The 12,882-nt window shown below is 45.7% G+C and overlaps 1 protein-coding gene across 1 annotated transcript in view; it reads right to left on the bottom strand.

The window, feature by feature from the left end:
• The window catches only part of LOC120999594 (calpain-8-like), a 105,925-nt gene that overhangs the window by 23,693 nt on the left and 69,350 nt on the right, over positions 1 to 12,882 (bottom strand). Inside the window, exons 12-14 of the mRNA XM_040430551.1 lie at positions 4,986 to 5,022; positions 2,282 to 2,332; positions 950 to 1,013 (exon numbers count right to left, since the gene is read on the bottom strand). Of these exons, the coding sequence (XP_040286485.1) occupies positions 950 to 1,013; positions 2,282 to 2,332; positions 4,986 to 5,022 (152 nt within the window). The remainder of the gene's footprint in view (positions 1 to 949; positions 1,014 to 2,281; positions 2,333 to 4,985; positions 5,023 to 12,882) is intronic.

The raw sequence follows: 12,882 nt of genomic DNA, 5'->3' as shown, positions 1-12,882 counted from the left end.
AGACGCATGGATTCCACTCAGTATCAGCAGATTCTGGAGACCAATGTCCAGGAATCAGTGACAAAGCTGAAGCTGCGCCGGGGCTGGATCTTTCAACAAGACAACGACCCTAAACACTGCTCAAAATCCACTAAGGCATTTATGCAGAGGAACAAGTACAACGTTCTGGAATGGCCATCTCAGTCCCCAGACTTGAATATAATAGAAAATCTGTGGTGTGACTTAAAGAGAGCTGTCCATGCTCGGAAGCCATCAAACCTGAATGAACTAAAGATGTTTTGTAAAGAGGAATGGTCCAAAATACCTTCAACCAGAATCCAGACTCTCATTGGAACCTACAGGAAGCGTTTAGAGGCTGTAATTTCTGCAAAAGGAGGATCTACTAAATATTGATTTCATTTCTTTTTTGTGGTGCCCAAATGTATGCACCTGCCTAATTTTGTTTAAACAATTATAGCACACTTTCTGTAAATCCAATAAACTTCATTTCACTTCTCAAATATCACCGTGTGTGTCTCCTATATGATATATTTAACTGACATTTTTTATCGTAACAACCAACGATTTATACAGGAAAATCATGACGATTAACAAGGTTGCCCAAACTTTCACATCCCACTGTAACTTGTACACACCATTATTCTTGGCAGATGAAGGTTTCCATTGGGTGTGATGCTTCTATTGTGATTGGATTTCTATCAAATTCTATTTTACTAATTTTGGTATAAAACCAACCATTCATTAGAATACATTTGGATCAGAACAGAATCCACGGTCAGGTCTCCATGGGCAGGTCAAAGAAACTGATACTTTAATAATCTCAATAATTTGTTATTGGATAATTTCTACTGTGATGTTTCACAATAAAAAACATATAGAACAGATATCCGCGTGTATTCTAGATACTCGCCTTGTCCCCGAGAGAATCAGCGCCTAGCACTCAACTTACATTTCGTTAACATCTTGTTCAGAAGATTCTTGACTTCATTTTCATTGAATTCTCCTTTCTGCAACTACAAAGCACAATGGGATAGATAGATAGATAGATAGATAGATAGATATGAGATACATAGATAAATAGATAGATAGATAGATAGTGTGAGATACATAGATAGATAGATAGTGTGAGAAGGGTATCCTTTGGAAGAACCGATATCTGCAGTTAAACTGTGCTTGGTAAGCCTTGGGTGTGTCTCTGGGAACCGAAAGGTTAACCCAAACACAGGATAAGCAGGGTTGATAGCCTGTTTGGTCTATGTTGCCCATAGCTAACACAGACAGATTGTAAAATAAGTACTGGGACCTGCTTATTCTGGAGAGTGAGTGAGGTTGGCAGTGGGACGCTCACTCCACCCGGGTTTCGGTCCTGGGCTTCCAGAGCCCACAGCTGCGGGTCGCATGGGTCATTAGGGCCTAATTTAAAGCTCAGTGTAGAGCTGAGCCGTGTGGTCATACCTGGAGAAGCTGACTACTGAACGGTAGAAGGTATTGCATGTGCCACCCAATACTTGCCATTTGTACCTCTGGGCTGGTTAGCTGGTCACACGTATAGTCAGGGACTGTCTTGTTGTATTAGGTACTTGCTCAGTGAGCGGGGTTTGTTTGTTTAAGCCTATTTGTTAAAGGTGTTTTCCCATCTCAGACAATGGGGGCATATCGCTAGGATTTGCCCCCATTGTCTGATAGGTGCGGGTCCCAGCGGTGGGACCCGCACCTACAATGAGAACAGAGCCAGGAAATGAACGAAGGGCGCACTGCGCATGCGCAGCCGCCCTCCATTCATCTCTATTGGGTCGCCGAAAAATAGCCGAGTGCTGGCTCGGCTATTGCTATCTGCCCCATAGAAATTAATGGGAGCATGGGCCGTGTATGCGCAGTGCGCTCCCATTCACTTCTATAGGAGCAGCGCTTGGTGGTGGATGGACCCCGGTAAATCCAGGGTCCTCCAGCCACAGAGCTCCCCGCTTCGTTCTCGTTGTAGAGGTGGGACCCGCACCTTTTCAGACAATGGAGGCATATCCTAGCAATATGCACCCATTGTCTGAGATGGGAATACCCCTTTAAGACTATGCTTATGTTTAAATATATGTGTGAAATAAAAGCACTTAAATTGGACTTTATCCTGTCTGTGAGCCTGATTCTTGCACAGCTACCAAGTGTCTACAAGAGCGACCCCCCACAATAGATAGATAGATAGATAGATATTAGATAGATAGATAGATAATAGATAGATAGATAGATAGATAGATAGGAGATAGATAGATAGATAGATAGATAATACCTCATCTTTCACAATTTCAAACTTGGCATCTGTCTCTGGAGTAATGACAGGCTGGAAATTAAATCAAAAAGATTCAGTATTTATTTCCCAATCTTTCTTTTGTGCTGTACACAGAATATAGTGTCACACACACAGATATATACTGTATACAGGATGTAGTGTCACATACAGATATATACTGTATACAGGATGTAGTGTCACATACAGATATATACTGTATACAGGATGTAGTGTCACATACAGATATATACTGTATACAGGATGTAGTGTCACATACAGATATATACTGTATACAGGATGTAGTGTCACACACACAGATACAGTTGCAAGAAAAAGTATGTGAACCCTTTGGAATGATACTGATTTCTGCACAAATTGGTCAGAAATTTGATCTGATCTTCATCTAAGTCACAACAATAGACAATCACAGTCTGCTTGAACTAATAACACACAAAGAATTAAATGTTACCATGTTTTTATTGAACACACCATGTAAACATTCACAGTGCAGGTGGAAAAAGTATGTGAACCCTGTGCTGTTCCTTTCATATTGAATTTCTGCACTGTATTATTTCTTGTTTTACCTATGTTGTTTAAATCTATTGTTCTCTGCTGCCATCTGCTGGCCGGAATTTGTATGCTGCACGCTTCGTTCGTTGTCTATAAAGTTTTATGTCTGGGCGTGGTTTTAGCAGCCTTGGGCCTGGTCACTTCCTGTAGCCTTTTTCAGTGCTGCATCCTTTGTGACTGGAGACACACACCTCGGCTTGTGAAGGCATCAGTTTTTGACCAGCAGTTGCCTCAGCAGTTGCCTCAGCAGTAGCCTCAGCAGTTAGCCTAAGAAAAGACATCCACATGACAGCATCTACTGTATTGCACCACTGTATGTCACTGCTCTGGATCAATAAACCCCCGTTTGATTGCATCCTCATGTCTACGTCTGGATCCATCTAACCTGAGCATCTGCCGGTCCGGTCTGCTCCACTGCTTGGATACGAAGGTAGGCCAGTCACAAAGTCATTATCAGTTACACCTTCAATCGCCTTCATGTGGGGACAGAACAAACCCCTAGACTAATGACATCTCCAAGAGCTAATTGGAGTGAGGTGTCAGCCAACTGGAGTCCAATCAATGAGATGAGATTGGAGGTGATGGTTACAACTGCCCTATAAAAAACACACACCAGTTCTGGGTTTGCTTTTCACAAGAAGCATTGCCTGATGTGAATGAAGCCTCGCACAAAAGAAAACCTATGATTAAGAATTGCTGACTTGCATAAAGCTGGAAAGGGTTATAAAAATAGCTCCCAAAGCCTTGCTGTTCATCAGTCCACGGTAAGACAAATTGTCTATAAATGGAGAAGGTTCAGCACTGCTGCTACTCTCCCTAGGAGTGGCCGTCCTGTAAAGATGACTGCAAGAGCACAGCGCAGACTGCTCAATGAGGTGAAGAAGAATCCTAGAGTGTCAGCTATAGACTTACAAAAGTCTCTGGCATATGCTACCATCCCTGTTAGTGAATCTACGATACGTAAAACACTAAGCAAGAATGGATTTCATGGGAGGATACCACAGAGGAAGCCACTGCTGTCCAAAAAAAACACAGCTGCACGTTTACAGTTTGCACAAGAGCACCTGGATGTTCCACAGCAGTACTGGCAAAATATTCTGTGGACAGACGAAACCAAAGTTGAGTTGTTTGGAAGAAACACACAACACTATGTGTGGAGAAAGAGGCACAGCACACCAACATGAAAACCTCATCCCAACTGTGAAGTATGGTGGTGGGGGCATCATGGTTTGGGGCTGCTTTGCTGCGTCAGGGCCTGGACGGATTGCTATCATCGAAGGAAAAATGAATTCCCAAGTTTATCAAGACATTTTGCAGGAGAACTTAAGGCCATCTGTCCACCAGCTGAAGCTCAACAGAAGATGGGTGTTGCAACAGGACAACGACCCAAAGCATAGAAGTAAATCAACAACAGAATGGCTTAAACAGAAGAAAATACGCCTTCTGGAGTGGCCCAGTCAGAGTCCTGACCTCAACCCGATTGAGATGCTGTGGCATGACCTCAAGAAAGCGATTCACACCAGACATCCCAAGAATATTGCTGAACTGAAACAGTTCTGTAAAGAGGAATGGTCAAGAATTACTCCTGACCGTTGTGCACGTCTGATCTGCAACTACAGGAAACGTTTGGTTGAAGTTATTGCTGCCAAAGAAGCTTCAACCAGTTATTAAATCCAAGGGTTCACATACTTTTTCCACCTGCACTGTGAATGTTTACATGGTGTGTTCAATAAAAACATGGTAACAATTAATTCTTTGTGTGTTATTAGATTAAGCAGACTGTGATTGTCTATTGTTGTGACTTAGATGAAGATCAGATCACATTTTATGACCAATTTGTGCAGAAATCCATATCATTCCAAAGGGTTCACAAACTTTTTCTTGCAACTGTATATACTGTACACAAAATGTAGTGTCACACACAGATATATACTGTATACAGGATGTAGCATGTCACACAGACAGATATATATGGAGCTCCTTTGGAAAATGAAAAGTGGAATCTGATTGGTTGCTATGGGCAACTAAGGCAGTTTTACTTTACACTAGTTGGATAAATGACCCTGATAGTGTACACGGTGTAATCATGTCATGCTTCCCTCTCTAACACAGTGTAATGAAATACACATATTACCTCATATATATCGGGCTTCGCGTTGCCGCCTGCTTCCCTAGAGCAAAGAGAATGGAAGAGCAGAGTGAGAATTATCCATTATGTTTTTTCCTTGAATGCCTTAGGACAAATGGACGTCACAGATGGGGCCCCCAATAAGGACCCCATAACCGCAGAGAAGAGCAAAAATAGATGTTATATGGCTGGACAACACCTTTAAGAGGTCCTGTTTCTGTAGTTATTTTGTGGTCTGGTCTGTGCCTAAATGTATTTAGGGGCTTTGAGGCCTATATTTATTCTGGTGTCCGTATTTACAGTATTTTGAGGGTCTTTATTTCGGGGGTTGGTATTTATTTGGGGGCTTTACTCATTTTGGGGTCTGTTTATTCCTGGGTTTGGTCTGGGGTCTGGAATCATTTCAAGGTGTGATGAAAAAAATAAGCAGCGTGTGATTGGGATGTAGAAGGTTAGCGGTTAGCGATCACTATGGCAATTGCCCGTTGCACCCAATGAGCTTGCTGCTTTCACTGTCCAAAGGCCTTTTGAGAAATAGAAACTGCATTCTGATTGGCTGCAGCTTTTTCCTTGCACCAGCTAGGATTAAACAGAGCTGTGGAGTCGGAGTCGGAGTCGACTCCTACTAAATTTAAATTGGAATAAAAAAATTAAAAAAGCAAGTTTAAATGTCCCAATATACAAAAAGTTATAATTAATTACTTCTCTACTGTAAGAATAAAGGCCAATGCATGCAGTGCGTCACGTTACCGCAAAACGAACACGTTAAGTGACCGTGAAGAAGCATGCTTTTCATATGCTTCACTATATGGCACGCAACGCACAGTTAAGGAGCGGCAATACTTATACTTTCCATTGTGTTGTGTTCCGCTGTTACAGGGAACGCAGCGTCCATGTGTAACCTCGCCTCTCACTGATAACTGATTAGGTAAATATGTTTTTTGCAGGACTAGAGACTTGTATAAGTGAAGGGAATGGATAGTCAATAGCTCAAGACTGAAGCTGTAAAACATTTGAAAAACTGCTGTCATTCAGCTAAGGCTATAAAAACTTGTAAACTCAGATTGTTAGCTTAGGCCCCATTCACAAGTCCGCAATTTCATTCTGCATTTTGCGGAACGGATTTGCTCATCTATTAATTTCTAATACGGAATTGCGGAATATTTCAAATACGGAATTGCGGACCCGCACTTCTGGGTCCGCAATTCTGTTCCTGAAAAAAATAGAACATGTCCTATTCTTGTCCGCAATTGCGGAAAAGAAAAGGCATATTCTATTAGTGCCGGCAATGTGCGGTCCGCAAAATGCGGAAAGCACATTGCCGCTGTCCGTGGATCCGCAAAACACGTTACGGACGTCTGAACGGACCCTTAAACTTTAAACATGACTATGGGATTCTACTAGAGAAATCATGTTTTAAAATAAATGCCCCTTCCCCTGCCCCTTCCTGGATCCTCCCACTGCCCTATCTTCAGCAGAAGATCAGCACACAAAGGAGAAGGCAGCAGCAGCAGCACAATTTTTTAACTGGTAAAGTTCCTGTTCCTGATGTTTATGCCTGCTGCTACTATCCAGCCACTTGATAAAAAATCTAAATAAAACATTGTTGTTTTCATTGTGTTTGTCTTTTGCTTAAACTGTTCAATACAGTAGACTGTTGGCTTCCTAGCCAGTAGTTCTGTGGTAATGACATGTATGTTGCCTTTCTTTCCTTCAAGGAATGTATAAAATACATTCGCATATTAAATACAGAGGAGTCAGAGTCGGGGAGTCGGAGTCGGAAGTACCAAAATCTTAGGAGTCGGAGTCAGAGTCGGAGTCGGAGCATTTATCTACCGACTCCACAGCCCTGGGATTAAAGGGGTTGTAGATAATCAGAAAAACATGTCTGCTTTCTTCCAGAAACAGTGCCACTGTCTTTGCCATGGTACTGTGTGGTATTGCAGTTCAGCTGCATTCACTTCGATGGGGCCAAGCTACAATACCAAAGACTACACATGGCCAGGTGTGCTGCTGTTTGTGGAAGAAAGTATTGGTATTTTCTAATGCTGGACAACCCCTTAAATTTCCCATAATTTTCTGCCTGCTTAGTCTGGACACATTTTCTGAAGAATAAGGTTGCATGCACATATGTATGGAGAATGCAGGGGACAGATGGAGTCACATAGTGTCACGCTCTAATGTGGGAGGGAAACCCCACACCGAACATAGGAGGGAAAGGGAAAAGGAAATAAGGCCCGAAAACTAGGGAAGGAAGATGGACACCTCCTAGTGAAAACTCTAACCAAAGCCCTGACTGACTACCAGTATGGACAGACCCAAAAGGTAGTTGAGCTCATACACAGGAATACCTAGAGTCCTATCTAACCCTAAAGGACCCTGGTACTGATGACAGGAATGAGACAACCCGTTCCTCCAAAAGGAAGGCTGAACGGGAGTCTCCCTGAGGCCTAATACAAAACAACAAGGAAATGCAACACACAGAAAAGTCTAAATAATGGACAAAAGGGAAAGGTAACACTTAACGTCCATGAAGCTATGGCAGCACCAGGAACTCAGCCGAGATCCAAACACCAGCTATCCACAATGCGGTCCAACTGAAGCTATAAACCGCACAACAATGTGGTAGAAACAACTATAAATTGGGAAAGTTAAATGACCACAATAGCAACACCTGGAAGTTAAATGTGTGGCCAGTACCAGAAACAACACAGACCCTTTTTGATCCACAAGGTAAACATGTCAAATCAAACCACATGTTGCCAATCTCAAAGATCTCCTGCCACTCACTGTCGCTGGGACATCCGTATGTCTCGGTACGTCCGTGACAGTATCCCCCCTTCTACGGGTGACCTCCGGGCACCCAGGACCGACCTTATCCGGGTGAGGCCTGTGAAAAGCTTTCACCAAACGACTAGCATTCACGTCAGATGCCTGTACCCACATCCCCTCCTCATTTCCATAACCCTTCCAGTGAACAAGATACTGAACAGATCTACGGAGAACTCAAGAGTCAATTATCTTGGCGATCTAGAATTCCAAACTACCAACCACCATGACAGGAGCGGGTGGCAAGGAAGATGGCTCCAAAGCTTCAACAAATCTCTTCAACAAAGATTTATGAAACACATTATGCATTTTCAGAACCTGAGGAAGTTAAAGACGAAAAGCTACAGGATTAATAATGGCAGTGATCTTATATGGACCAATAAACCTTGGACCCAACTTCCAAGAAGGTACCTTCAACGTAATGTTTCTTGTAGACAGCCACACTAAATCACCCACTCTTAGGTCCGGACCCTTCATACGTTTCCTGTCAGCTACACGTTTACTTGTTGCCCATATTCATCAAGTTATTTTGAATTTTCCGCCATATAGATGATAATGATGACGAAAAACGTTTCTCCTCAGGAATACCAGAAGTATCTGAACCAGAAAATGTGCCAAGCTGCAGATGAAACCCATATGCCCCCAAAAACTGCAACTTACTAGTGGACTCCTGTCTACGATTATTTATGGCAAACTCTGCCAAAGACAAAAACGAGGACCACTCCTCCTGGTTCTCAGAGACAAAACATCTTAAGTAAGTCTCCAGGCTCTGATTAGTGCGCTCCGTCTGTCCGTTCGACTGAGGATGAAAAGCCGAAGAAAAAGACCGTTGTACCCCCAGCCGAGAACAGAACGCCTTCCAGAATCTGGACACAAACTGAGTCCCACGATCCAAAACCACATCAGAGGGAATGCCTTGGAGTTTCACAATGTTATCAACAAACACTTGAGCAAGCGTTTTAGCATTAGGTAGGCCAGACAACGCTATAAAGTGTACCATTTTAGTAAAACGATCAACCACCACCAAAATAACTGTCTTTCCTGATGAATTAGGCAGATCAGTGATAAAATCCATAGATAAATGAGTCCATGGTCTGGATGGGATAGGCAACGGAAGTAGGTACCCGGAAGGCGGAGTATGTGTCACCTTAGCCCGCTCACAGACACAAGAGGCCGACACATAATCCTCAACACACGCAACACCGGCCACGAGAATCTACGAGAGATAAGGTTAGCAGTGAATCTGCTCCCAGGGTGTCCCATAAGAACCGTACAATGATGTTCCTAAAATACCTTGTGACGCAATTCCGATGGCACAATATCCCAGAGGGGCAAGAATCCAGTGCGTCTCCCTGGGCCTCTAACACCTTCACCTTTAGGTCAGGGTATAGAGTGGATATCACCACACCTTCTGACAGAATAGGACTCGGATTTTCCACGTTTTTGTGATCTGTGAATACCGTGATTGGATGAATTGCTCCTTCCAACCAATGACACCATTCCTCAAAAGCCAACTTACCGTATTTTTCGCCCCATAAGACGCACTTTCCCCCCCCAAAAAAATGGGGGGGAAATGCCCCTGCGTCTTATGGGGCGAATGCTGACAGTTTAACATCGCTGGATGCGATGTACGAGCGAGCGGGGGCCGGGGGAGGGACTGTGAGGAGGAGCTGGGGGCCGGGATTAGCGGCAGGGCGGTGCAGTCAGTGTACTATAGCCCCGCCGCTCCGGTATAGTAATATAAAATGTCTTATTCAATTAAAATGTATTACATATGCCCCCTCACTCCTAAATTCCTAATAGTACCTTACATCCTATTCCTAATAGGTTCTGTACAATGCCGGCAGGCAGACCGGGCGGGCGGCAGCGTAACTCCCTGATGTCACGTGCCTGCGCTGCCTACTTTATGAATGAAGCAGGCGGCGCAGGCAAGTGACGTCAGTGAGTGACGCGGCGGCCGCCCGGCCTGCCTGCCGGCATTGTACAGAACCTATTAGGAATAGGATGTAAAGTACTATTAGGAATTTAGGAGTGAGGGGGCATATGTAATAAATTTTAATTGAATAAGACATTTTATATTTGTATACTGGGAGGGGGGCGGCGGGGGGGGGGGGCTGATCCGTGGATGGCACAGTTAAGGGGTGGGGGGGGGTCTGTGGATGGCACTGTTATGGGGTGGGGGGGTCTGTGGATGGCACATATATAACAGTGCCAGCCACAGATCCCCCCTGTAACAGTGCCATCCACAGATCCCCCCTGTAACAGTGCCATCCACAGATCCCCCCTGTAACAGTGCCAGCCACAGATCCCCCCTGTAACAGTGCCAGCCACAGATCCCCCCTGTAACAGTGCCAGCCACAGATCCCCCCTGTAACAGTGCCAGACACAGATCCCCCCTGTAACAGTGCCAGCCACAGATCCCCCCCCTGTAACAGTGCCAGCCACAGATCCCCCCTGTAACAGTGTCCGTCATCCACAGATCCCCCCTGTAACAGTGTCCGTCATCCACAGATCCCCCCTGTAACAGTGTCCGTCATCCACAGATCCCCCCATAACAGTGTCCGTCATCCACAGATCCCCCCATAACAGTGTTCGTCATCCACAGATCCCCATAACAGTGTCCGTCATCCACAGATCCCCCCATAACAGTGTCCGTCATCCACAGATCCCCCCATAACAGTGTCCATCATCCACAGATCCTCCCATAACAGTGTCCGTCATCCACAGATCCCCCCATAACAGTGTCCGTCATCCACAGATCCCCCCATAACAGTGTCCGTCATCCACAGATCCCCCCATAACAGTGTCCGTCATCCACAGATCCTCCCATAACAGTGTCCATCATCCACAGATCCCCCCATGACAGTGTCCTTCACAGATCCCCAGTAATAGTGCCATCCACAGACCACCATTAGTTCCAAACCCACCAAAAGCACACCTTTTGGTTAAAAAATATTTTTTTCTTATTTTCCTCCCCAAAAACCTAGGTGCGTCTTATGGGCCGGTGCGTCTTATAGGGCGAAAAATACGGTAATAGCCAGTAACTCTGTTACCCACATCGTCATTTCTCTCTGCGGAAGAGAGTTTTTTAGAGAAAAAGGTCTATCACGGATCGGCTTGGGGATGTCCAGGGTTGCTCAAGAGTCATTTTTCAAAGTCAGTTTGTCTAGACAACCCGTCAGCATTTCCGTTTTGGTTTCCCGGGCGGTACTGGATGTTAAAGTCAAATGGCTGCAGCGCCAAACTCCAGCGCAGCAGCCGGCCATTGTCCCCAGCCACCCGATTTAGCCAGACCAGCGGGTTGTGATCCGTGAGCAAAGAAAAGGGCTGTCCATACAAGTAGGTTTGTAACTTTTTAAGGGCCCGGTGTCTTGGTTCTGGGGGTTGGCCATTGGGCTGCAGCCTCTACTTTAGCGGGCTCAGGCTTTTGCTTTCCACAGCCTACTCAATGCCCGAGGTACTGGACCTCGGCCATTCCTATGTTGCATTTTCCAGGCTTCAGCATTAAGCCTGCTTCCCTAATCCTGTCTAGAACCTCTCCTATATGGATCAGGTGCTCCTGCCAGGTATTGCTAAAGATGGCTATGTCATCTAAGTAGGTGCAGGTGTAGTCCTGGAACCCATCTAGGAGCTGGTCCACCATCCTTTGGAAGGTAGCCGGAGCATTTTTTATTCCAAACGACATTACCTTAAATTGGTATAAACCGAATGGGGTGACAAAGACGGACTCAGGGATGGCGTCCGGGGCCAAGGGGATCTGCCAATACCCCTTACAGAAATCAATGGTTGTGAGGTATTTGCCCCTGGCCATCCGGTCTAGCAGTTCGTCTATCCTCGGCATAGGGTAACCTGTCTTTTCGTTTCACCTCCGGTAGTCCACGCAGAAGCGGGTCGTACTGTCCCGCTTGGGTATGAGGACTACTGGGGAGGCCCAGGGGCTGTCCGACGGCTCAATCACCCCCAGTTGGAGCATCTCGTTGATCTCCTTACGCATGTTCTCCTGTACCGCCTCAGGGATGTGGTAGGGGGTCTGTCGCAGTGGAGGTTGACCTGGTGTCTCTACTCGGTGAGTGGCCAGAGGACTGTAGCCAGGTGCATCCTAGTTTGACCTCCTCTATGTCACTAGACAAATTTCTGTCCCCCAGGAGGTCTGGAAGGGGAAGGCTGTCAAACTCCTCAGATGTAGGCGCACATATAGAAGTCACCTCCTCGGAGCGCTCCTGGTAGGGTTTCATCATGTTCACATGGAGCATGCGCCACCCCCCTGACTCTGCACATGGACCGATTATATAGGTGGTGTCACATCTCTGTTCCAACACTTTATAAGGGCCTTGCCATACAGCCTGTAGCCTATCATGTCGGACCGGTTTTAAGACTAAAACTTTCTGCCCGACCTGAAAGCTACGGTTCCTGGCTCGACGATCATACCATGTGCGCTGACGAGTTTGGGCCACCTGAAGGTTTTCCCGTACCGACCTGGTTAATTCCTCCAGTTGGTCCCAGAATTCCAGCACATATGGTATGATGGGGGTACCGTCTGTGCTATGGCCTCCCTCCCAATGTTCCTTGATAAGATCTAGGGGGCCTTGCACCCGCATCCCAAATAACAACTCAAACGGGGCGAACCCTGTGGATTCCTGCGGCACCTCTCGGTATGCAAAGAGGAGATGGGGCAGGAATCACTCCCAGTCCCGGTGGGTCTCGGAAAAGGTTCGGAGCAGCTGTTTCAGCGTTCCTTTAAATCTTTTGCATAGGCCATTGGTCTGGGGATGGTAGGGGGCACTAACTATTTGCTTAATGCCACAGAATTTCCAGAGGTGCTGGGTCACTTCCACGGTTAACTGAGTACCCCGATCCGAGATTATCTCCTTGGGTAACCCCATCCTGGAGAAAATCCGCATTAGAGCCTCTGCTACCGTTTCAGCATGGATATTAGTTAGAGCCACCGCCTTTGGATATTTGGTAGCGTAGTCCACCACTGTCAAGATAAATCTCTTGCCAGAGGGGCTAGGCTTGGTTAAGGGACCCACTATATCCACCGCTACTCGGCTAAACGGTTCCTCAACTATGGGTA

This window comes from Bufo bufo, chromosome 4, assembly GCF_905171765.1.
Source record: "Bufo bufo chromosome 4, aBufBuf1.1, whole genome shotgun sequence".
NCBI classification, from domain to species: Eukaryota; Metazoa; Chordata; class Amphibia; order Anura; family Bufonidae; genus Bufo; species Bufo bufo.
Note: the sequence above shows the minus strand (reverse complement) of the source record. Positions and strands in the feature narration are given on the sequence as shown.